This window comes from Colossoma macropomum, unplaced genomic scaffold (genome assembly GCF_904425465.1).
Source record: "Colossoma macropomum unplaced genomic scaffold, Colossoma_macropomum, whole genome shotgun sequence".
NCBI lineage: Eukaryota > Metazoa > Chordata > Actinopteri > Characiformes > Serrasalmidae > Colossoma > Colossoma macropomum.
The window spans coordinates 1,406,181-1,432,827 of NW_023494805.1; the positions used below are offsets into that span (position 1 = coordinate 1,406,181).

Here is a 26,647-nt window from a genome sequence, read left to right on the forward strand (position 1 = left end):
GTGTAGAGTCTTACCAGAAATGGTAAAGAAAAGAGAAGTATAGTAATCTAAATGTAAGACAATGACGGCATGAACTACTATTTCAGCATCTTTCAAATTAAGCTGAAGTCAGGCAATGTTGTGGAGCTCATGAAAAGCATGACTGTGTAATTTAAGAAAGTTATAGCTAATCAATAGGTGCAAGTTTCAAAAGTCTTATTGTAATATGCACAACCAGTTTACTTGTACAATGAAATTATTAGTTTGGGCATTCTAACCAATGCTGCAATAGAGTGCAGCAGATGCAATAGCATGTTTATTATTAAAAATAGCAAATTTCACCAAAAGCCACCAACTTTTAATGTGTATGTGATCATTCCTGGAAATTAAAAAAAAATGTTTTAAATATAAGAACTTAATGTTTTTATTAAATATCAAATTTACAGAAAACTCACTTGAGTATCTCCAGTTTACAGTGTAAACTCTTTATTCCAGCAGAGAGGAGCATCACCCCTGAATCCTGCAGGTCATTGTTACTGAAGTCCAGCTCTTTCAGGGATGAGTTTACTGATTGTAAAACTAATGATAGTTTTTCACAAGATAATTTGGTGAGATTACAGCCAGCTATTCTGTAAAAGAGAAAATACAGTACTTGGTACATTTACGTCAGAGAAATTAGAAGGTGTAACATTAATGAGAGCTGTTGATTACAGAAATGTAGTCTGCCAAGAAAAAGAAATTACAGCAGATCATACAGAAGACTGAGACAAGGACTTATGAATACAATGAAAGAAACTCAAGAAGCTGTTTAAACAACACCCTAAATATTCATCAATATGTTTTTTACAACTTTAACAGAAACACAGAGACATACTGTAGAATTCTAAAATGATATTAGCCTTTTCAGTTATTGTTTGTTTCTTATTTTCCATTCAGGACTGAATTCACAGAAAGTTCACCTGAGTATCTCCAATTTACAATTTGAACTTTTCAGTCCTGTAGAGAGCAGCTTAACTCCTGAATCCTGCAGGTTATTGTTACTGAGGTCCAGCTCTTTCAAGGAGGAGTTTACTGATAGTAGAGCTGACAGTTTTTCACAAGATATTGTGGTGAGATTACAGCCTGCTAGTCTGTAAGACACAGAAAATGCAGTATTCGGTACATTTGCATAAGGGAATTAGAATGGAATAAAATTATTCTCTATGTGTTGCTGTAACTTTTTAATAAGAAATAAGTACACCAGATGTTTGTAGCCTGATACATCTTTCTCACATTCAAATTTGCTTTATATTTACTAGTCATTTAAAACTAATTACATTCCTCACATGACTGATAGATTATTGATATGTGTGCAGAACCCTTAGTGATATTAAAATATATGAAATATAAGAGCTTAACGTTTATTCTTAAATATTTAATTTACAGAAAGCTCACCTCAGTATTTCCGGTTTACAGTGTGAACTCTTCAGTCCAGCAGAGAGCAGCTCCACTCCTGAATCCTGCAATTTATTGTTACTGAGGTCCAGCTCTTTCAGGGGGGAGTTTACTGATTGTATAGCTGACGATAGTTTCTGACAGGACGTTGTGGTAAGATGACAGCCAGCTAATCTGTAAAATCAGAGTAAATACAGCAAATAGTGCTTGTAAAACAGGGGAATTTTGGATAGAGTGATGTTACTTTATCTTGCATCTAGAAATAAGCACAAAAATGTTTGTACCCTTATACACTATATTGCCAAATGTTTTCAGTCACCCATCCAAATCATTGAATTCAGGTGTTCCAATCACTTCCATGGCCACAAATGCATAAAACCAAGCACCTTGGCAAACAGACTGCTTCTACAAACATTTGTGAAAGAATGGGTCACTCTCAGGAGCTCAATGAATTCCAGTGTGCTACCGTGATAGGATGCCACCTGTGCAACAAGTCCAGTCATGAAATTTCCTCACTACTAAATATTCCACAATCAACTGTCAGTGATATTATAAAAAAATGGAAGCGAATGGGAATGACAGCAACTCAGCCACTAAGTGGCAGGCCAAAAATGACTGAGGTGCATAGTGCACAGAGATCTGCTGAGTCTGGGTTTGGTGGTTGCCAGGAGAACAGTACTTGTCTGACTGCATTGTGCCAAGTGTAAAGTTTGGTGGAGGGGGGATTATGGTGTGGGGTTGTTTTTCAGGAGTTGGGCTCGGTCCCTTAGTTCCAGTGAAAGGAACCCTCAATGCTTCAGCAGACCAAGAGTTTTTGGACAGTTTCATGCTCCCAACTTTGTGGGAACAGTTTGGGATGGCCCCTTCCTGTTCCAACATGACTGTGCACCAGTGCACAAAGCAAGGTCCATAAAGACATGAATGAGCGACTTTGGTGTGGAAGAACTTGACTGGCCTGCACAGAGTCCTGATCTCAACCCGATAGAACACCCTTGGGATGAAATAGAGTGGAGACTGCGAGCCAAGTCTTCTCATCCAACATCAGTATCTGACCTCACAAATGTGCTTCTGGAAGAAGGTCAAAAATTCCCATAAGCACACTCCTAAACCTTGTGGAAAGCCTTCCGAGAAGAGTTGAAGCTGATATATCTGCCAAGCGTGGGCAGACATCATATTAAACCCTAGGGATTAAGAATGGGATGTCACTCAAGTTGATATGCGTGTAAAGGCAGACGAGTGAGTACTTTTGGAAATATAGTGTACTTCTTTCTCATATTCAAAGTAGATTTACAATTCCAACACATAAAAATGAATTACATTATTCATGTTGCTGATGGATTATTGGTGTGATGTGTGCCAAGATCTTACTATGAGTAAGAACCCAGCAGTTTAACTTTGAATAACATGTAATCTATTTACACTGCAAAATCTGATGTCAGTTCTTAAAAAAATTAAATTGTACTTTATGTAATTTGCGTTTGAAAAATGAAAATCATGGATAGATACTGTTATTGTTATAGATTATCATAAGCTATGATAAAGTAAACTTCTATCTTGAATGATGGTCTACTTTAGAGGTAAACAAAAAGTGTAAATATGATATTTGCAAAATGTTAATAGAGCAGATATCTTTTTTTACTTAAAAAATATAATAACAGACCCCTATTAATAGCAACTTAATTACTATGTAAATGTAAATGGCACAAAGTATTATCAGAGCCAGTCAGCTCTATAGGCTCACTATGCATTGCTTAGGGCCCTGCAAATTATGCACATGCCCTACCCCCCATCATGTCAAGGATGAGAGGATGAAGTGGAATTATCCATCTGCTCAAAAAAACATATCAGAGTGAATGGCAGGAATAGCAATCAGGTAAACTTGTGTTCTTTCCTCTCCAAGTTTGATGTCAATAATGACAGAAAGTGAGAGTGAAATACAGCTGTTTATTACATTTGATTAACCCCAATGGGCAACAGAGTTTACAAACTGCATCACGTGTAAATGTGTTCATCTGCACATGCACAAAATGAGTCAAGTTAAGTCAAGAGGCTTTTATTGTCATTCCATCTATGTACAAGTACACAGTGGAGTGAAATTACATTCCACCAGGAACAAGGTGCAACAAGGAACAAAAAGTACAAAAGTACAAAATTACAGTGTGCGAACGTGCAGACAGCATGCAAACAAAATCATGCTAGAAAACAATACAATAAATACAATAAATTAAACAGACATTAGACACAGTAAACAGACCGGACAGTGTAGCACTGACACAGCATAGATTTCTGGACATGAGGTAGTGGAATAAAGTGCAGACATATTTAACGTGATGTGGTCTGTAAGTTATGTCAGATAATGTACAATACACAGCAGTTACTGAGGTAGTAAAACAATTATAATTACTGAGGTTGTAAACAGTGTAAACACAGTATTGGCAGCAATGTTCCAGATAGATAGTGTAAGTAGAGCATCAAAAGAGGTGTGTATGAGTGGGGGGTTCAGTCCTTGTGAGTTTAGAAACCTAATCACTTGAGGGACAAAGCTGTTGCAGAGTCTGGCAGTGATGGCACGGATGCTCCAGTACCTTCTGCCAGACGGATGGATGGGGTCGTTCACAATGCTGGTGGCTTTGCGGATGCAGCGTGTGGTGTAGATGTCCATGATGGAGGGGAGAGAGACCCCAATGATCTTCTCAGCTGTCCTCACTATGCGCTGTAGGGTCTTGCAGTCGGAGGCGGTGCAAATCCCAAACCAGGCGATGATGCAGCTGCTCAGAATGCTATCCACAGTCCCCTTGTAGAACATGGTGAGGATGGGAGGGGGGAGGTGAACTTTCTTCAGTCTCCATAGGAAGTAGAGGCACTGCTGGGCTCTCTTGGCCATGGAGTTGGTGTTGACCAGGTGAGGTTCTCTGTGATGTGGATGCCGAGGAACTTGATGCTCTGGATGATTTCCACAGCAGAGCCAGTGATGGTCAGTGTGGCGTGGTCACCCTGCACTCTTCGGAAGTGAACAACTATCTCCTTAGTTTTGTCTACATTCAGAGACAGGTTGTTGGTTCCGCACCAGTCTGTTAGCCGCTGCACCTCCTCTCTGTATGCTGATTCATCATTCTTGCTGATCGGACCCACCACAGTCGGGTCATCAGCAAACTTGATGATGTGATTTGAGCTGTACTTTGCAGCACAGTCAAGAGTCAGCAGGGTAAACAGCAGCAGACTGAGCACACAGCCCTGAGGGGCACCGGTGCTCAGTATGGTGGTGCTGGAGATGTTATTACCTATCCTGACTAACTGAGGTCTCTTAGTCAGGAAATCCAGGACCCAGTTACAGAGGGAGGCGTTCAGGCCCAGCAGGCTCAGTTTTCCAATCAGCTGCTGAGGGATGATGGTGTTGAATGCTGAACTGAAGTCTATGAACAGCATTCTGACGTAAGTGTTTTTATTGTCCAAGTGGGTGAGAGCCAGGTGGAGTGTGGTGGAGATGGCATCATCTGTAGAGCGGTTGGAGCGATATGCAAATTGCAGTGGGTCCAGTGAAGGAGGAAGCTGGTCTTTAATGTGCCTCATGACAAGCCTCTCAAAGCACTTCATGATGATTAGAGTGAGTGCAATGGGACAGTAGTCATTGAGGCAGGACACTGGAGACTTTTTTGGCACAGGGATGATGGTGGTGGACTTGAAGCACGTTGGAACGACTGCAGTGCTCAGAGAGATGTTGAATATGTCCATGAGAACATTAGCCAGCTGTGCGGCGCAATCTCTGAGCACTCTATCCGGTATGCTGTCGGATCCTGGTGCTTTCCGTGGGTTGACTCTGAGTAGAGTTCTCCGCACATCAGCTGTGGACAGACACAGTACCTGTTCATTTGGAGGAGGTGTGGTTTTCCTCGCCGTTGTGACGTTCTGTACTTCAAACCAAGCATAGAAGTTGTTTAGCGCATTCGGAAGGGAGGCATCACTGTCACAAGCAGGTGGAGGTGACTTGTAATTAGTGTTGGCCTGGATGCCCTGCCACATGCGCCGTGTGTCAGCAGTGTTTTGAAAGTGTTCATGGATTTTCTTTGAGTAGGCACGCTTAGCCTCTTTGATGGCCCGGGAAAGCTTGGCTCTTGCTATCCTGAGGCTTGCTCTGTCCCTTGACTTGAAAGCCTTGTCACGGGTTCTCAGCAGCATGCGCACCTCTGAAGTCATCCATGGTTTCTGGTTGGGGTGAGTTGTGACGAGTTTGGAGACAGTAACCTCATCAATACACTTGCTGATGTAGCGAGTCACTGATTCTGTATACTCCTCCAGATTGATGGAGTCACCGGAAGTTGCAGCTTCTCTGAACATCTCCCAGTCAGTGTGCTCAAAACAGTCCTGAAGAGCAGAGATAGCTCCTGGTGACCAGGTTCTCACTTACTTCTGTTCTGGTTTGGCATGTCTGATGAGCGGTCTGTATGTTGGAATGAGCATCACAGAGATGTGGTCTGAGTAGCCGTAGTGGGGGCGGGGCTCAGCCCTGTACGTGCCGGGGATGTTTGTGTAAACAAGATCCAGCACATTAGCCCCACGGGTTGCAAAGTCCACATACTGATGAAATTTGGGGAGCACTGACTTCAGATTTGCATGGTTGAAATCTCCAGCAACAATAAACAGTCCATCTGGGTGCATATTTTGGAGATCACTGATAGCGCTGTACAGCTCGCTCAGTGCGGCATTAGCATTAGCACTGGGAACTATGTACACCGCTACTATGAACAGCATATTTAGCTCTCTTGGTAAGTAAAATGGCCTGGCTCTGACAATTGCAAACTCCACCAGCGGTGAGCAGTGACTAGAGACTAAGCGCCACGTTTCTACACCATTCAGTGTTGATGTAAACACACAGTCCCCCACCTCGAGTCTTACCGCACAGCTCAGCGTCTCTGTCCGCACGGAAGCACAACAGGCTGTCAAGCTGAACGGCTAAGTCCAGAGTTGAGCTCGTCATCCATGTCTCCGTAAAAACGAAAACACAGCAGTCTCTGAACTCATGCTGGGTAGCCCGCTGAATCTGGAGGTAGTCCAATTTATTCTCCAAGGAACAAACATTTGAGAGAAGAAGCGTTGGAACGGCTGGTCGTCTGGGGTTAGCCATTAGCCTAGCGCACACCCAGCCTCGCTTGCTTTGCTTCCGCCTTCTCGCGCATTGCTTTCAGCCAGCAGGCTCACGCAGCGTTGTGGATCTTAGCAGGCCTAGCTCGCGCAGCTCTTCCCACAGTTCATTTGGAAGTAGAGATTGAGATTGAAGCTTATTTCTCAGCTGTAGCAGACTCTGGCGATGGTAGATGCTGGTGCTGGTTGAAGTAGTCATGATATATAGTTTTGGTCGGGTTACATGACATATAGTAGACAAAAACAGCAAAAAAAGCACAGTTTTGCTGTTCCTGAAGTAGCCGCTGCAGCTACCCGCTGCGCCACCGGAAACATGCGCTTTGTAACAGCAGTCTATGGTCCAGATAGTATATGGGCATGATGTCTTACTCCTCATTGGACCACATCGTTTTAATACATTATTATAATTAGTACTTTTTTATTTCCTTATTTAACCAAATCTATTTTGCAGGAGAGTCCTGGCCAAGATAGGCAGCAACACATAACAGGTTGTTCTCACAAAACACTTTACTAACATAATACAGAAAATTCAATAATAAACCACCAATAAATCAAGTTTTACCCACTTATCCCATTTGAAGAATGTTTTTAAATAATTCCATAACACAAGTTCCTGAAGTTTTTTGTCTTTCTGTAACAAATTCCAGTCAGGTGGTCTGGCATGACTAAAAGCTTATTTTCCTAATTCAGTACATACAGTGGGAATCTTAAGAGCACACATATTTTGAGAGTGCACACCTGATCCTATTTGATATATAAAATTACATAGACAAGAAGGTGATAAATCAAGTATAAATTTATAAATGAAAGTATACAAATGAATCAGCCTATTTGTAGTCAATGAGGATAAAAAATGCTCTTTTTTAAAGAACACATTGGTGAGTAATCAACTGATAATTAGTAATAAATCTTAAAGCACCATGATAAACGGTGCCTAATGTGTGTAAGCAATACAAAGGTGCATGCATGTAATTTTTATTTAGGATCCCCATTAGCTGCTATTGTGATAACCACTATTCTTCCTGGGGTCCAGTAGACATATCATACATAACAAAAATAGTGTGGTAACAATTAACAATACAAGTCATACAAACACAAGAGTAAAAAATCAACTGAGAGAGAAGAGAAAAAAAATACAAAGTAGACAATGTAACCATAACATAACATAAGAAAGACGATTGAATACTGAAACTATATTGTGATTATATTCTGGTAAATATCTACATTCCTGCCCAATGCACCATAGTGTTTTTCCAACTGCCAAGGACATACCTACTTAACTGATCTCTAAATTTGTTAAATAGTGTTTTTTATCAGTTTTTTAAACATTATTTTAGGTAGGGAATTCCACTCTTTTATGGCTCTATAAATTATTATCAAAGGTAATAATATGTCATTATCAAAGGTAGAGTCTAGGTGTGTTTCTGAGACTACTAAAACGTGAAATTCATATTCTTTCAGTATTTCCGATATTTCATAAACTTTATTTCTCAGACAATATATATACTGAGGTGTGCTATGTTCAGCCCCTTTTTTGGTAATTTGTTTAAGGAAGACATTTGATGGGTCTGTCCTTGTCAGCTTTTGCTACACCTCATATTACTGTTCTTATTAATTTTTCACGTCATCTGTCTGTGCATGTGTTCTGATTTATGTACGTACAGCTGGACTCACACCTCTTGTTCTCTGTACATCCTTTTCATTCTTTTCTTTCTTTGTGGGAAGATGGACTACGAGTGTCTCATACTTGATGTATGCTACTTCTCCCCATCTCCTGCAGCTCTCATTGCTGGAATAAGTTCTTTCCTCTTTTGACGTACAGCTTCTGTATAGTCCTCACTGATGTAGATGTTGCTTCCCTTCAGGTGTTTGGAGTTAGTTAAGATGGTTGTTTTATCTTTGAACCTGAGAAACTTTACCACTACAGAACGTGGTCTGGCTTTATTATTGTCGGTTTCCTGGTTCTGTGAGCTCTTTCAATTTCAACTTTTTCCACATCCATGTTAAGCTTTTCTGACATTACTATCTTTACTTTGTCCTCTGTTTCTGTTTCTGTTCAGTTCTCGTTCAGAGTTTCCGGAATGCCGTCTAGAACCACATTGTTTCTTCTAGACTGACCTTCCAAGTAGTCCATCTTCCCCGTCATTGTTAACATGGACTCGCACATGGATTTTATGTCAGATTGCATCACTTTAAAGTCATTTTTAATTTTTTTTAGTGTCATGTCTTATTTCATCGATTTCCTTTTGGGAGAACTGCAAGCTCACCATTAACTGATATGTTTCTTTAACCAGTTCATCGACCCTTTTGTTCATGGTCTCCATGATGAATTGAACAAATTCTTTAAAGTTGCTTTCTTGTTGTTGTATCAGCTGCACATAAAAGTCTTTTTGCTGTAATGGCATCTCCATGATTAATTATTAGTGCAAAAATAGCAGAAACAAGCTTTTTTAGCTTCAGGATAAACAAGACTTATTCCTAAAATAAAATCGCTCTAGCGTTAATCTGTATTGTCTCTTGGCCTCTTTGATAGATCTATGCAGGTCATATCTGGTCCTTTTGTTGTCTTCGCAATGCCTGAGACAGATGCAGTGGAGTGAGTTCATAGCATGGACTGGACTTTGCAATTTATCCAAGGTTTCTAGTTGCGATATGTTCTGCAGCATATCATGGTTTTACTTACTGGGGAAGCTTGCTGGAGAAGTTGTCTGTACGATAGATAGAGTAGCATGGAGATGTGGTTTGACTGACACACAGTAACAGGAAGATTTTGTGTAAAGAGAATGAAAGCATCAACATGTCTAAAATTAGAATGCATTACTTGGGTTAAAATTAAGAAAAACAGTCTAGTACAATTTAAGGCTGACTGAATTTAAGTACTCACACAGCTTTTCTGGACACTTTGACCACTGGTAGAACCCTCAGAAGACATTCCTCTGATGGATTGTATTTCCTCAGATCAAACTCATCCCACTCTTCTTCTGAATTCAGCAAGACAAATGTCACAGCTGACCACTGAGCAGGAGAGAGTTCAGCTCCACTGACACCACTGGTCCCACTTCTGTTCAGATATGTTTGGACTTCCTGCACCAGAGAATGATCATTCAGTTCATTCAGACAGTGGAACAGACTCATTGTTTTCTCTGGAGAGGGATTCTCCCTGATCTTCTTCTTGATGTACTGGACTGTTTCCTCTTTGTTGTGAGAGCTGCTTCCTGTCTGAGTCAGTAGGCCTTGTAAAAGAGTCTGATTGGACTCCAGTGAGAGGCCCAGAAGGAAGCGGAGGAAAAGGTCCAGGTGTCCAGTCTCACTCTGTAAGGCCTTATTTACTGCATACTTGAAGAAGTTAGACATTGTGGGCTTTCTGAAGAAAATATAAAATCCAGTTAGCAGAGCATTTCTGCTGTTGGAGATGAAGGAAATAAATGCATATAAAGCAGCCAGAAACTCCTGAACGCTCAGGTGCACAAAGCTGAACACCTTCCCCAGATGCAGCCCAAACTCCTCTCTGAAGATCTGGGTACAAACTCCTGAGTACACTGACACTTCTCTGACATCAATGCCACACTGTCTCAGGTCTTCCTCATAGAAGATCAGATTGCCTTTTTCCAGCTGTTGGAAAGCCAGTTTCCCCAGGGCCATTATAATTCTTCTAGTCTGCTGAGGATCAGTGTCACATTTCCCATGGTACTTTTGGTCCTTGTGTTTGATCTGAAAGATCAGGAAGTGGGTGAACATTTGAGTCAGAGTCTTGGGGATCTCTCCACTCTCTGCTCCACCCAACACTTTCTCTAGAACAGTGGCTGCAATCCAACAGAAGACTGGGATGTGGCACATGATGTAGAGGCTTCTTGAAGACTTAATGTGTGAGATGATTTTATTGGCCAGGTTTTGGTCACTGATTCTCTTCCTGAAGTACTCCTCTTTCTGAGGGTCACTGAAGCCTCGTACCTCTGTTACCAGGTCAACACACTCAGGAGGGATCTGATTGGCTGCTGCTGGTCGAGAGGTTATCCAGAGGAGAGCAGAGGGAAGCAGATTCCCCTTGAAGAGGTTTATCAGTAGCACATCCACTGAGGCTGACTGTGTTACATCCCACAAGCTCTCACTGTTCTGGAAATCTAGAGGAAGTCGACACTCATCCAGACCATCAAAGATGAACATGACTTTGTAGTGATGATAGTCTCTTGGTTTTAGTTCTTTTGTGTCTGTGAAAAATTTATTAAAAAGATCCACCAGACTGAGTTTTTTCTCTTTCATTAAATTCAGCTCCCTAAAAGGAAGTGGAATTATGAGGAGGACATCATGATTTGCTTTTCCTTCAGCCCAGTCCAGAATGAACTTCTGCACAGAGACTGTTTTTCCAATTCCAGCAATTCCTTTAGTCAGCACAGTTCTGATAGATTTGTCTTTAAAAAGGTCTTTACATTTGATGGGTTTCTCCTGTTTTGCTGGTCTTCTGGATGCTGTTTCAATCTGTCTGACCTCATGTTCATTATTGACCTCTCCACTCCCTCCCTCTGTGACGTAGAGCTCTGTGTAGATCTCATTCAGAAGGGTTGAGGTTCCAGAATTTGAGATTCCTTCATCAATTTTCTGAAACTTTTCCTTCAGTGTTGATTTCATCTTCTGAGTACAAGAAGGACTCAGTGCTAATAAAAAGAGGAAGCAGTGGCAATAACAATACAAGTTAAATGTTAACATTTTGTTTTAGTATTTCCATAAATAAATTATGATGCAAGACAGTGACATCACTAAATGAAATCTAATATTTCTGTATTATTATTATTATTATTACATTATCATGACAATTTAATTATGTAAATTAATTTATATGATGAGAAATCATGCGACCCTGATGTCTTACTGGTCTGTAGTGTGTTAGCAAGTTCAGTCTGGTTCATGTTCCTCAGGACGGTCAGTGTGATCTTCAGCACCCCCTCTCTGACACTGCTCTGATCCTCTTCATCTACTACCTCTCTCTCAGAACATGCTGGGTAATCCAGACTCAGCAGCTTCACAAACATCTTCAAATGATTCTTCACCAGAGAGATGACTTTGTGCTCCAGCTCCTGATTCAGGATAAAATATAGAGAAACAGGGCCTGTTATGGCTGTGAAGGAGTCTGCATCATTATGATCATCATAATCATTATTATTAATATTAGTATTAGTACAAACAATAGTAGATACAATGTGTTTATTAATTGTTTGTATGTTATCACAGATGATTTTTTTTACTGGTTTTGTTTCCAAAATTCAATTTCCAACACTTATGTCATGTGGCATCATGTTACATAAAGCTTTTGGAGATTAAAAACAAAGGTTAAAGATGGACACCTAAATGCTAGAAATCAACGTTTCAGTTTTGGGATAATCTAATGAATAAGGAAATCTTTGGCATGAAACAATGGTCAGCCCCAGTTATGGTGGCAAATGAATTTATGATTTATATTGCATTATAATAATTGAGAAAAACCCAGAAGCACTACTCATTAGAGTCAGATTACATGACCATTGATCTCTCTCTCTCTCTCTCTCTCTCTCTCTCTCTCTCTCACACACACACACACATAAACACACCTTTAATATGATCTCCAAGTTTCTCCTGGCAATATCTGAGTTCTCTTTCTGGGCTCTGTCAAAACATAAGATTATCAGTAGACTATTGTGGGCCATCTGGACAGCACAATAAATACACTTTCATAGTAAACTATATTCATTTTTAAACTCACATACATATGCAGTGTAGGATACCTTAGTTATATAACACATAAAAAGTGCAAAAGATTCCTAGCTGAAACTTTACAAATAAGTGGTCATTGTTAGATCTTCAATTTAATCAAAAGTTTGAACCCAAGAGCTTGAGTGTTTTTTTATGGTTTCCTTGCCGATTGAGGAGTTTGTCATTGTATCAACTAAGATACAGTGGAGGAAATAAGTATTTGATCCCCCACTGATTTTGAAAGTTTGTACTCTGACAAATAATTAAACAGTCTATGATTTTTATGGTAGCTTCATTTTAACAGTGAGAGATGGAATATCAAAAAGAAAATCTAGAAAATTAAATAATATTTAAATAAAAAATATTTTGCATTTCATTGAGGGAAATAAGTATTTGATCCCCTAAAAACCATGACTAATGTTGGCTCCCACACCACTGACACACCCTAATCTCAGTGAAGCCGTTACCTGCATGAGAGACACCTGTCCCAAATTGTCACCTGTATAAAAGGCCACATGCCAACAGACTCAGTGACACTCCAACATCTCCACCATGGGCAAGTCTAAAGATGTCAGGGACAAAATTGCTGACCTATACAAGGAGGCTGGAATGGGCTAAAAACCATAAGTAAGAAGCTGGGTGAGAAGGTGAAAACTGTTGGTGCAATTATTCGGAAGTGGAAGAAGTACAACATTACTGTCAATCGACCTAGGCCTGGAGCTCCATGCAAGATATCACCTCATGGAGTCTCATCGATCATGAGAAAGGCTAAAAATCAGCCAAGAACTACACGGGAGGAGCTGGTTAATGATCTCAAGGCAGCTGGGACCACAGTCTCCAAAAAAACCATTGGTAATACACTGAGACGTAATGGTTTAAAATCCTGCAGTGCACGCCAGGTTCCTCTGCTCAAGAAGGCTCACGTCCAGGCCCGCCTCAAGTTTGCCAATGAACATATTAATGACTCCGAGAGAGACTGGGAGAAGGTGCTGTGGTCAGATGAGACCAAAATTGAGCTCTTTGGCCTCAGCTCAACTCGACGTGTTTGGAGGAAGAAAAATACAGAATATGACCCTAAGAACACCATCCCCACCGTCAAGCATGGTGGTGGAAGTATTATGTTTTGGGGGTGTTTTTCTTCTAAGGGCACAGGCCAACTTCACCGCATCGACGGGAAGATGAACGGGGCCATGTATCCCAAAATCCTGGGTGACAATCTCCTTGCCTCCGCCAGGGCACTGAAAATGGGTCGTGGATGGGTCTTCCAGCACGACAATGACCCAAAACATACAGCCAAGGAAACAAAGGAGTGGCTCCATAAGAAGCATATCAAGGTCATGGAACGGCCTAGCCAGTCTCCTGACCTCAATCCCATAGAAAATCTATGGAGAGAGCTGAAGCTTTGCGTTTCCCAATGCTTGCCTAAAAACCTTAAGGATTTGGAGATGATCTGCAGAGAGGAGTGGGCCAAAATTACTCCTGATGTGTGTGCAAACCTTATAAAAAACTACAAGAAACGTCTGACTGCTGTGCTTGCCAGCAAGGGTTTTGCCACCAAGTATTAAATGATGTTTTACTAGGGGGTCAAATACTTATTTCCTTCAATGAAATTCAAATTAATTTTATTTCTCATTTCATGTAATTTTCTCAGTTTTTCTTTTGATATTCTATGTGTCACTGTTAAAATAAAGCTGGCATAAAATTAAGAGACGAATCATTTATTTTTTTGTATTAAAACTTTTAAAGTCAGTGGGGGATCAAATACTTATTTCCTCCACTGTAGCAGTCAAGAGTGATGGTCCACCCATGGCTCAGAAGCTTCTTTGGTTTGTTGCATGAGTGACGCTGTATCTCAGCTACAAGGCTGCCTGGAGCGGTCACCTGTTTGACATTACATTGCAGATAAGTGGCTGCCTGGGCCAGCTGCTTGGTTGACACTGCATTTCAGCTGTGGGGCTGCCTTTACTGGTAGTTTTTCACTGCAAAGAAAACATTACCCTTTTTCTGCTAAGGACTTTTCCACCCTTTGAGGCTTTCCAGGCCAACCACCTGTGTGACACAACACCATAGTTGTGAGGGTTCCCAGGCAGAGTGAGACCTCCCCCACATGGCTAAGGACTCTTTTTGGGCTAGCTAAGTGACTCTATACCATGGTCTGGGGAATCCTCTGCCAGTTGTGGAAACTCTTTTCTGTAAATAATGTGTTAACTTACAGCCAGATCCATAAGTATTTGGACAGTGATACAATTGGGGTAATTTTGACTTTGTACACCACCAAAATAAATTTGAAATTAAGATCAAAATGTGATTGAAGTTTAAACTTTCAACTTTCAATTTGGCTGCCTGAAGCCTGAAACCCATAGACATCACCAAATGCTCCTTTGAAATGCAGCTGTCTTCAGTTGCAGCTTGTTTGTGGGTCTTTCTGCTTTCTGTTTTGTTTTCATCCTCCTCTGGTTGACACCGGATAGTAAACATTGTTGGTATAAAGTATTATAGTAGAAAAACGGGGAAAACAGGTAGAGCAAATGATTAATTTGATTAGTTTAGTTCATGCAGCAGCAGCGGCAGCAGCAGCATCAGTGGGGTCAGGTTGTGAGGGTGAGGTTTGCATGGCAAGCAGTGGCACCCGATCAAGGCAGAAGAGGCAGCAGCATCAGAACGCACAGGATGGGCAGCTGTTCAACTCGGCAAAGAAAAGAAAAAAGGAAAATCACACAGGGAGTGAGTTCTGTAATGGGTGATTGATTAATTTGATTAGTTCAAATGATTAATTTTAATTAGTTTAGTTCATGCAGCAACAGCAGTAGCATCAGTGGGTTCAGGTTGTGAGGGTGAGGTTTGCATGGCGTTGTACAGCAAGAGGCTCAATGGTGGTAAGCCGGTCCAGAGGGCTGGCGAGCAGTGGCACCAATCAAGGCAGAAGAGGCAGCAGCATCAAACGCACAGGATGGGCAGCTGTTCAACTCAGCAAAGAAAAGAAAGGAAAAACACACAGAGAGTCAGTTCTGTAATGGGTGACTGATCACAAATTACAGTGTTAGCAGAGCAGCGGAGACTCTGGCAGGTATAGAACCGACAGGGAAAACTAATTACCAAAGCCTTGACTATACAAGTAAGTTTTTAGCCTAGACTTAAACGCTGAGGCTGTGTCTGAGTCCCGAACATTAACAGGAAGACTATTCCAAAGCCGGGGGGCTTTGTATGAAAAAAAAGCTCTCCCCCCTGACGTAACTTTATTAATTCTAGGTACTAATAGTAAGCAGCACTTTGTGATCTAAGTAGGTGGGATGGTTCATAGTGGGAGAGAAGTTCACTCAGGTACTGAGGGGCGAGTCCGTTTACTGCTTTGTAAGTCAGTAAGAGAATTTTATAATCAATGCAAAATTTAACTGGTAACCAGTGTAAGATTGATAAAACTGGGCTGATATGGTCAAACTTTCTGGTTCTAGTAAAAACTGGCTGCAGCGTTCTGAACTAACTGAAGCTTGTTAAGGCATATACACTTCAGAATTTGTCCTGCTACTTCTATCAGCAGTCACATGAATAAACACCAGTGACCCAGTTCCACTTGCAGCCACACATGCCCATGTGTGACATCCTCAAAGTGTTGTCACATTTGTGATATGCTTTATTTTATTTTATTTTATATGGTACATTATAAACCTCTGCTGAAGTGTCTGTTGGTTTCTGGTGGTGTCCAGTAGTCGCTAATGGTCTTTTGTGGTTTTCCTGATGGATTAATATCACAGTGTAAAGGATTCCGATCGTTTAATTAGGTGTTCTGGGACTGATTCCATATGCAGTTGTTTGTTTCCTAAAGGTCTCTAAAGGCAACCATCAAGCCAATTCCCGTTAGGAAGCAAAACCATCAGGTTTTATTCCTAACAGTTCTAATTGTCTTCAGCATGGTTTTCATGAGTTTCAGTAGCCTGTTTGTTTTTTTCTGCGAATGAACCCGACATTATGTTTTATCGTCATGGTAGCTTTTATTTTGAAAGTTTCCATATTTAATTATCTCATCAGTATGACAATGTTAATATACATTCATTGTGACTCCTATTGCCCAACAGTTCGTGTTTCACTGTTTTTCCTCATAAACCCAACAAAAGCCCTGTCGTGTCAGAGCGGCACTGACGGCTGGCGGTGCAGGTCAGGCTGAGAGTGCAGGTCTGCAGACAGACCCTTAGATTGGCTAATGCAAGAAATGACGGACAGCTCGTTCTAATCTGCGGTTGGCCAATGCAAAATGTGATTGAAGAGTAGTTATTTAATTGGTTGATGCAAAAAATGATTGACAGACTCCGCCCCCCAGTTCCCTCCCCTTTAGGGCTCCGGTCTGCAGCATTCCCCTTCTCCAGCTTTTGGCTCTGCCTCTCAGATTTGAGAGGCAACTGCAACTAAAGCCACGGCTCTTCGTGTCTCATCTCTTTTACCCTGTTTACAGGTGAGAATTGTGATAAAAGAGCACAAAACTTATACTAACCTAGCTGGTTAGTATGGATGCATATTTTAATGTGTATGTTCGGGTCGAGGATTCAGCAGAGGTTTGTAATTACTGTTAAGAACGAGAACGGGCAGAAGCTGAGTCACGAAATGGCGGCTGTAGCACGGCATTACTGAGTATGAGCAGAACCCCTTGGTATTCAATATTCATGACATTGTGTGTTCTAGCATTTCCTACATTTCAGTCTTTCAAGATTATTCTGTAGTAGATTGTATTTTTCACTTGGTGACTGTTTAAAAGAGAGGTTTAGTATCGGTTGAACTGTTAGCGTTTTCATGATTGAGTTTAACTTAACCGTCCTCTAATGCATTTCTCTGCGCTTATATGGTGGCAAAAATCTTGGTTTCAGTTGTCCTTTTTTTAAGATGCATTCAAGCAAAGTCTAATCTGACCTTTCTGTTCCTGAGTGTTACCAATGGTTTGCAACTTGAGGTAAACCCTCTGTATTTACATTCATGAAGGCATCTCTTGATTGTAATCTTTAACAATGAAATGTCAACCTCCTCTAGAATGGCCTTGACCTGATGTTGTAAAGAAGTTTTTCTTCACCACAGAAAGAATTCTGTGACTATCTGCTTTAACTGTCTTCCACGGTCTTATGGGTCTTTTTGTTGTTGCTTTTTAAAGGAATGTACCAAATAGTTGATTTGGATACTAGTAGAGTTTCTGCTGTCTCTCTGATAGGTTTGTTTTGACCCCCACCCCTTCACTTCCGTCAACACCTCTTTGGACCACAAATTGAGAGTTCAGAATCAAAATCACATTTTTTGGCCACATATGTTGATACACACAAGAAATTAGGCTCTGGCCATAGGTATTGATGTTGTATTAAATGCAATATACAGACAATGTACAAATAATTTTTAGACAATTTTTTCAGTAGACTTTTCTGTTTGTTGCAGTCTATTCCTATCTTTTGTGGCTACTCCAAACCAGACTCTAATAGTGTGCACAAGATGGATTTGATGACTGCTGTGTAGATCTGGCTCCTGTGGCAGACCCATTTCCTCATTTGCTGTAGAAAGTAAATCCTCTGCTGGGCCTTTTTGAAAATGGAGTTGATGTTGGTCTTCCACTTCAGGCCTTGGAAATGGTAGTTCCCAGAAACTTGAAGTTCTCCATGATGGACACAGGGCTGTTGGATATTGTGAGGGGGAGCAGTGCTGAGGGGTGTCTCCTAAAGTCCACAATCTTCTCTACAGTCTTGATACTTGCTACAATCTTGCTACAATCATCTCCAGCACTTCAGCTCCAAGTTGTTCTGACTGCACCAGAACACCAGCTGTTCAACCTCCTGCTGATATGACTCGTGGCCATCCTGGATGAGTCTGATAACCATAATGTCATCTGCAAACTTGGGGTTTAACAGATGGGTCCTTAGAGGTGCAGTTGTTGGTGTAGAGAGACAAGAGCAGTGGTGAGTGTACACATCCTTGAGGAGCACCAGTTACATGGGGACCGGGACAGTGGTTGACAATAAGATACATTTGTTGTGAAATGGTTAAATGAATTTGTTGCCATATTGCAACTATATATGAATGTGGACGTGATCTAGACTATGTTTACAACTTATGATTACATTTAATAGGGGAAAAAACACATTTTTGTAACTGTAGCACCTGGATTATAACTTACACCACTGGGAATCATAGTTTTAACAGAAGGAACTGCAATATCCCATACAGTTTAAACACCAATATTTTTTCCCTAGAATACATTGTAAATGTTTTAGAGGGAGCAAATACACTGTGATATATAGTCCACATAGTACGGTGTCTTCTTACAATGTTATTGTCATACAGTCCAAAAAACAATTGAACTTACAATTAACAATTAACCCCTAAAAATTCCAGGCTTATTAATACTATATTAATACTAAGGCAAACTGCAAACTGGTTGAGTTATTCTTTATAGAAGTGTGTAATAGCAGTTTTATGCGGACCATCTGTAGTTCAATGCTTTAACACCCAACTTGTATCCACTCCCAGGTATCAATAATGCCTTTGACCAGCTCCACATGGTTCAGTTTGCTAGACCTGCAGGGAGGGCACATGGCACTCACTCCAGATGCCACTGGATGTTGGAAATCTGCCATCTAAATTTGAGCAGCTGATGGAGTGAGTGCTTGGGGGCATACCCAAGGACTGTTGCATTGTTATCTTGTGCTGGTCCACCAACTAGATTTTGATGGGGTACTTGCAAATTTGGAGGTGGTATTTCAGGCTATCAAAGCTGCAAACCTCTGGCTGCACCCTAAGAAATGCATCCTTCTTCAATGGCACTTAAGATTCCTCTGCTATGAAATGCAGTACAGGACGGGACACTGGAATAGACAGATGTAACACCACATGGGCCTACCACCAAGGTGTGTAATTAAATAAATTACAGTTTTTATGAATTAAAGTTTTTAAAATATTTTTATATATCACAACATCTGCAATTTAAGCCAATGAAACAGAGCCCATGAGCAGTCTAGCATACTGTATTCAGGCCCTGATTCACACACTATCACAGCCAAAGCTTAGAATGTGATTTGTTGCGACTGAAAATGTGGCTGAAATTAACATTAAATTTACTACAACTACAGCTTGTTTTGTAAAGTCTGCCCAGCCACTGCAAGCTCATGAGGATTTAAAAGTGCAGTGAAATACTGGAAACATCAACAAGCTCAAGACAAAAGAGAAAGTGAAAGTACAGTGATGAAGAGAGAGTTGTGTTAATAAGTATATTTATTTAACCAGAAAAAATAGAATTATGAACAATACAAGCAGAATTAATTTAAAGTGAAGTCCTAAATGGTGTAGTTAAAAGAATAATTTTAAATGTGATACAATTGTTGGGATCCTGGATAAAATATAGAAATACAACAACAAAAAAACAATAATAATTATAATGAACTGACTGATATATTAAGTTTCATATATGAAAGATTTTATGACATGGAAAGTAGATTCTTCAAAAAGTGAACTCAATGTGTCAGCATGAAATTCTTTAATTTAAAATGAAATATTTTTCCCGGTGTTGTTTTCATGCCCACTTAGATATCACCATTCAGTACGCAGTAAAATTAAGTATTTAAGAGACAACATAGAAGCTACAATTGAGAAAGTAAATAAATATGAATAATTACAAAACTAGTTGAAGTGTAGATGTGAAATTTAGCAAATTTTGCAATGTATGATTTTTCATGGAAATCGATGACATAAGCTTCCAGGCACTTATTGAGTTAGTATGGCCAAACTCACAGCCTGTCATATTTCCATGTCATGTTTCCATTCCTTCAAGTTCATGGCAGGGATCACTAATACACAATATCAACAATCCAGGACCCCATATATAAATTTATAACTTTTTAATGGAAATTCACAGATTTATCAAAATGTGCTATAGATGTCATATAAAATGTTATTTTAATTTTATCATGCCATTATTTGCTGTTCTATTTTGTTTTCAAGTTTCCAGTGTCTGACACTGTCGATTTTTACTAACCTTATTCGTTTTACTGAATATATTTTTCTGCATTTTCAGCGGAATTGTTTAGAAATGGTGGAGATGGCAATAGTTGCTGAAATATTTTTTAATCATTTGCCAAAAAACAAAAGTTTAAGCCAAGTGATGTGCGAGTCTTATTTCTTTTGTTTCCAAAAAACAAACATCACTTTCATGACTTGCAAGAAAAATTTTAACATATCCCTTTAGTGAAATCCTGAAGGTTTATATAATATTACTATATTGGTGAATGTTCTCATGTCTCACTCTGCATGGTGCCTGCCCTTAGCAACACATATTTTGAGACTCCATTGTAAATTTCCAGGTGGCTTTCAAAGGCAGTGAAAAAATTACCCAAACCAGATAATGCTTGTTCCTGAAACTTTCATGAATCCAGTGGAATACACTATATTTCCAAAAGTATTCGCTTGTCTGCCTTCACACGCATATGAAATTGAGTGAGATCCCATTCTTAATCCCTAGGGTTTAATATGATGTCGGCCCACCCTTTGCTTATATAACAGCTTCAACTCTTCTGGGAAGGCTTTCCAGAAGAGTTAGGAGTGTGTTTATGGGAATGTTTGACCATTCTTCCAGAAGCAAATTTGTGAGGTCAGATACTGATGTTGGACGAGAAGGCCTGGCTCGCAGTCTCCACTCTAATTCATCCCAAAGGTGTTCTGTCTAGGTGTTCAAGTTCTTCCACACCAAACTCACTCATCCATGTCTTTATGGACCTTGCTTTGTGCACTGGTGCGCAGTCATGTTGGAACAGGAAGGGGCCGTCCCCAAATTGTTCCCACAAAGTTGGGAGCATGAAATTGTCCAAAATCTCTTGGTCTGCTGAAGCATTAAGAGTTCCTTTCACTGGAACTAAGAGGCCGAGCCCAACTCCTGAAAAACAACCCCACACCATAATCCCCCCTCCACCAAACTTTACACTTGGCACAATGCAGTCAGACAAATACCGTCTCCTGGTAACCGCCAAACCCAGACTCGTCTATTGGATTGCCAGACGAAGAACTGTGATTCGTCACTCCAGAGAACACATCTCCACTGCTCTACAGTCCAGTGGCGGCGCTTTACACCACTACATTCGACCCTTTGCATTGCGCTTGGTGATGTAAGGCTTGGATGCAGCTGCTCGGCCATGGAAACCCATTCCATGAAGCTCTCTACGCTGTTCTTGAGCTAATCAGAAGGCCACATGAAGTTTGGAGGTCTGTAGCGATTGACTCGGCAGAAAGTTGGCGATCTCTGCACACTATGCGCCTCAGCATCTGCTGACCACGCTCTGTCATTTTCCGTGGTCTATCACTTCATGGCTGAGTTGCTGTCGTTCCCAATCACTTCCACTTTGTTATAATACCACTGACAGTTGACTGTGGAATATTTAGTAGCAAGGAAATTTCATGACTGGACTTGTTGCACAGGTGGCATCCTATCACGGTACCATGCTGGAATTCACTGAGCTCCTGAGAGCGACCCATTCTTTCACTAATGTTTGTAGATGCAGTCTGCATGCCTAGGTGCATGCCTTTTATACACCTGTGGCCATGGAACACCTGAATTCAATGATTTGGATGGGTGAGTGAATACTTTTGGCAACAAAGTGTATATAATCAGCTGCTCTTCAAACATCTATGCCTAGAAACTTACACAATCCTCCCACCTTTTGCATATCCCTCCTTCAAATTCATGTGCATGAGGGAGAGGACTGCATTCTGCATTTTTCCATGCACACAACCCATGTTTTGTATTTAACATGCAAGTAGAATGCATCTGAACTGCATCTGAAAACCGGTACAAAAGGCTTAGTACAACTGGGTACCCATGGTTCAATTATCACACACAATTATCACCAATATTAGAATTAGATACTTTTACTAAACCATTTCAGTTGTGTTGTCACAATGCGTGTTTCATGTGCAATTCCCAGCCCGCCCACCAGAGGGCCTTATCTCCTGAATACTAACTGTTGCCCCAGCCACAGCACACACGCACACGCGCGCACACACACACACACACACACACACATTTCTAATTTACTCTCGTCAGCTGTTCTATAACTACTCTACCTGTTTCACTCTGCTCTTTGTGAAGCATTGTAAGTGTCTCATTGCAATCATGAGCTTTTTACCTCTATGATTCATTTGATGGCTAGCATTTTTCACTTTTGATTTTGGATTTTGTCTTGGATTTTTGTACCCTGGGTCTTTTGTGTGTTTGTAGCCTCTCACCCTTTGCTCTTGGACTGTTTTTTACCAGCGTGATTTGCTGAGATAGAATATCACTGTTCATTGATCTGTCAGTGGATTTTTATTAAACTCAATAGTCAAAGAATCATTTACAGAAACTTCAGTGAAATTCTTCTTCTCAGCAGCAGGTGACTGAAGTGCAAAGCTATCTGGGGAAGTACCTGTGTAATTGTGTGGCCAGCTAATGAAATTAATGGTCACACTTTACATTAAGGGTACATGATCTGCCAGTAATTAAGGCATAATAATGAATAACTAATCAAAAAGTAATGAGTCATTAATCAGGAACAAATGAATAAGTTATATATTAACAACCACAATATTAAATTACTAAACAACGTACTAATGAATGAAAATGAAGGTAATAAAGGCTTAATTAATAATAGGGAAAGTGTAGTGCCTTTTTCCTGGGGTCATAAGACTTCTTAGTTCTATGCACATGTTTGTGCTAGTACACCTGATTAAACACAACTGCTAATTTTCAAGCTCCTGTTGTGCTGGTTGAGGTGTGTCAGAGTGAGAAAAATACAACACTAAGCAGAGTCAATTCTCAATTCATTATAAAAAAAACAGTGATTACTGATATGATGAATTCATAATGTTTGTGCCCCCTAAAGTAAAGTGATGAACCAGTCACACTTTATTACTGATTAAATACTGATTCTTCATGATGAGTTCATAATGTTTATGCTCCTAAAGTAAAGTGATGAACCAGTCACACTTTATTACTCATTAAATACTGATTCTTCATGATGAATTCATAATGTTTGTGCCCCCTAAAGTAAAGTGATGAAACAGTTGTATTTTATTACTGAAACCTAACAAAATAGCAGCGGTTAATCATTACTACATACACATACAACTAACTCAGTTCCTAATGGGTATCAAATATTCTTCTACAATGCTCTGTATTTTTCAGTAACCCCCGTCTAGTACTGATTAGGCAAGCATTTGTAATATCATGCCTATCAGACAAAGCATTAGAGTGGGTAATGGCTGGGTGGTCTCACCTACAAGACCTGTCTCATGAAGTTTTTGAAGGATTTTAAGACAGCCTTCATCCTTCTTCATGATGGCTATTCTAATGGAGAGCTTTGTGCAAGTTAAAACCGGGTAATCACTCAGTGGCAGCCTACTCATTAGAGTTTTGCACTCTGGCTGCAGGTATTGGGTGGAATGAGTCCACTTTTCTAGTAGCTTTTAATAATGGACTAAATCTTGAGGTATTGACTGAGTTAGCTTGCAAGGATGACAGTTTAACTATCTCATTTGTTTTGTCAATCCATCTTGACCAACCCTTGCAAAAGCTTTCCCCAAACATATGTAAACTCCAGCTCCTGTTCCACTTCCAGTTTCAACTCCAGCTCCAGTCTTCGTTCCAGTTCTAGTCACGGTGCCAGTTCCAATTCCAGTTCCAGCTCCAACCTCTGTTCCAGTTCCAGGTCCAGCACCAGCTCCAGTTCCAGATCAGCTCCTGAACCCATGCAATGTGATTCGTCTAGGCTAAGCAGAGAGTAGAGGCTTTGTCGTTTATACGGACGCCTGTGCACATATTGTGGTGCAGCTGGTCACATTTTACTTGACTGTCGGGCTCGTCTGCACAAGCCTCAGGCACCAACCCCGGGAAAGTGCGTGGATTAAAATGTGGTGAGTGTTCCCACAAAGTGGTTGGTTTCGAAGTCTGTTCTCCTGCCTGTTATCATACACCACCATCAGTACTCTCTTGTTGTTTCAGCTCTAATCAAAAGCAGAGGGAAGCTTCATCCATGCCAACGTGGTGGCTTAACTACAGATTCCTGTATTGGATCTTTGCACACCTATGAAAGTCACTGCGCAGGATGGAGGATCCATAGGACTGGACCCCATCTCCTTTGTCACCAAGCCTCTTTGAGTGGAGGCTAGCTTTCTTCATAAAGAACAGTTATCCATTTAAGTGTTAGGTTCATCTGAATTCTCCCTCATCTTGGGTCTCCCATGGCTCCAGAAACAACAAAGACCCCCAGATCTCCTGGCCCACTCGTGAAATCACTGCATGGTCCGATTATTGTCAGTCCCATTGCCTCGCTACTCCAGAATTAAAAGTCATGTCCACATCCATTGAAAGCCTAGAAACTTCTCAGGTCACATTCCTCCCTGAACATTCTGATTTGGCTGAGTTTACCCCTTGACCCAAGAGGAGGAGAAGGCCACGGGAGAGTACATTGATGAGGCGCTGGCCCAGGGTTTCATTCGTCCCTCAACCTCTCCAGCTGCATCTGGATTTTTCTTTATTAAAAAAGAAAGAGGGCTGACTAAGCCCTTGTAATGGTTATCGTGCCCTTATTTAAATCACGAAGAAATTCACCTACACCCTACCATTTATCCCAGTAGCCTTGGAACAGCTTAGAGGTGCTCAGTTTGTCACCATATTAGACTTCCAAAACACCCTCTCTGTCTTCCAGTCATTCATCAATGATGTACTTACGTATATGATTGGTGTGTTTGTCATTGCATACATTGATAACATTCCGACATATTCACCTAATTTAGACAGCCCATCGGACACACTCGGCAGGTCCTTCAACGTCTCCAATGTTACGCCTCACAAGAACAGTGATGAGTGATAAGTACAATATGGCTCATATAAAAACAGGACATTGACAAAACTCATAGGAATAAAAAAAATGAAAATGAATAGAATCCAGTGCATACTGGTTCTGTTGTGGCACAAACATCTGTAAAACGGACAGGACTGCTACCTAACGTTATGAAGATATTTATATTGCAGCGTGCGGTGTTTCCAAAGAACTCGCACAAGTTCAAATCCATGACTCAGCTTTAGTGAAAAACTCAGAACGGCGTACAAAAGAAAAGGGGAGAATATTGTGCTATGCTTTTGCTTGGCTAAGCGCAGTTAGTGCACCCTCTCGCTGTCTCGGCTGAGTCTGTTTAATACTAGGCCCTGTAAAGCGTGCCACCATGCATACATAACCCTTCAGAATAAGAGTCCCTGTCAAAGGAGGAATAACAAATGAACCAAGCAGCATAAAATCAACATGTAATTCTTAACCAAACAGAATAGACATGCCTAATGCCACATATTAATAGAATCACATGACATTCATGAGACATACAAACTCCTTATCACTCTTAAAACCAAAGAGGTTTACTGCAAATAAGTAAGCACCAAACCAATTATTTAAGCTACTTTACAACGAATTCAGAAATAACAGCATCTGCAAATCTGTTCTGTTTCACTCAAGAACAGCTGCATGTTTTACATGTTAGTCTAAAAAGATATGAGGCACAAAAATACATACTAGCAAACACTCACTACACTCAGACAACTAGGCAATACCATGTGTAAACATTATATCCGCGATGTACATTGTGTATATAATTCAGTACGCGTATGCATAACTCACCTGCAAATGTAAGAAAAATGCTTTCATGTAAGAGATTTTTTTTATTATGATTATTTCAATGATTTTCATTCGCTTCTCCTAAACGGCTTCATAGAGATATTACCTTAAGTCTCTATGGCCGCTTGACATATAGCAATTATTGCAATTACTGCCACCTACTGGCGAATAAAAATATCTGTAATTTCCACCTGCAGAAACAGTTGAAGAGTTTCATTCCAAAGTGTGTTTTCATTATTAAAAAATTTAGATATAATAACAGATGTATAATGGGAAACACTTTTTTTCTAAAGGTGGTATTTTTCATAATAATGGTGGCATATGTTCAGATAATTCAGCTTTAATTCAATCAAATGCCTATTTTCAGTAAGTAAACTAAATAAAAACAACAGTTTACATGTATGTTGTAACAGTATGATATTGCAGTATGACACAGGTAATCATAAGTTGCATGAACAGGATGAAATAACAAACTTCTAGCAGTTTGCCAATGTGTACTAAGATTCTTTTTGTATGCTTAATTAACATGGAAGCCTGATAAATTCTGACTCTGAGGAAAGCCTTTATTACCATTTTTCATTTTTTTTTTTTACCAACATTCATTAGCACATGCATTAGTAATTTAATCTTATGGTTGTTAATATGTAACATATGCATTTGTTCCTGATTAATGACTTTCTTACTTTCTGATTAATTGATAATTAGTAAGGGCCTTT

General features: G+C 40.3%; 1 protein-coding gene across 1 annotated transcript in view; it reads right to left on the reverse strand.

Moving 5' to 3' along the window:
* The window catches only part of LOC118826307 (NACHT, LRR and PYD domains-containing protein 3-like), a 71,312-nt gene that overhangs the window by 22,082 nt on the left and 22,583 nt on the right, over positions 1 to 26,647 (reverse strand). Inside the window, exons 4-7 of the mRNA XM_036597238.1 lie at positions 12,135 to 12,189; positions 11,420 to 11,624; positions 9,437 to 11,204; positions 939 to 1,109 (exon numbers count right to left, since the gene is read on the reverse strand). Of these exons, the coding sequence (XP_036453131.1) occupies positions 939 to 1,109; positions 9,437 to 11,204; positions 11,420 to 11,624; positions 12,135 to 12,189 (2,199 nt within the window). The remainder of the gene's footprint in view (positions 1 to 938; positions 1,110 to 9,436; positions 11,205 to 11,419; positions 11,625 to 12,134; positions 12,190 to 26,647) is intronic.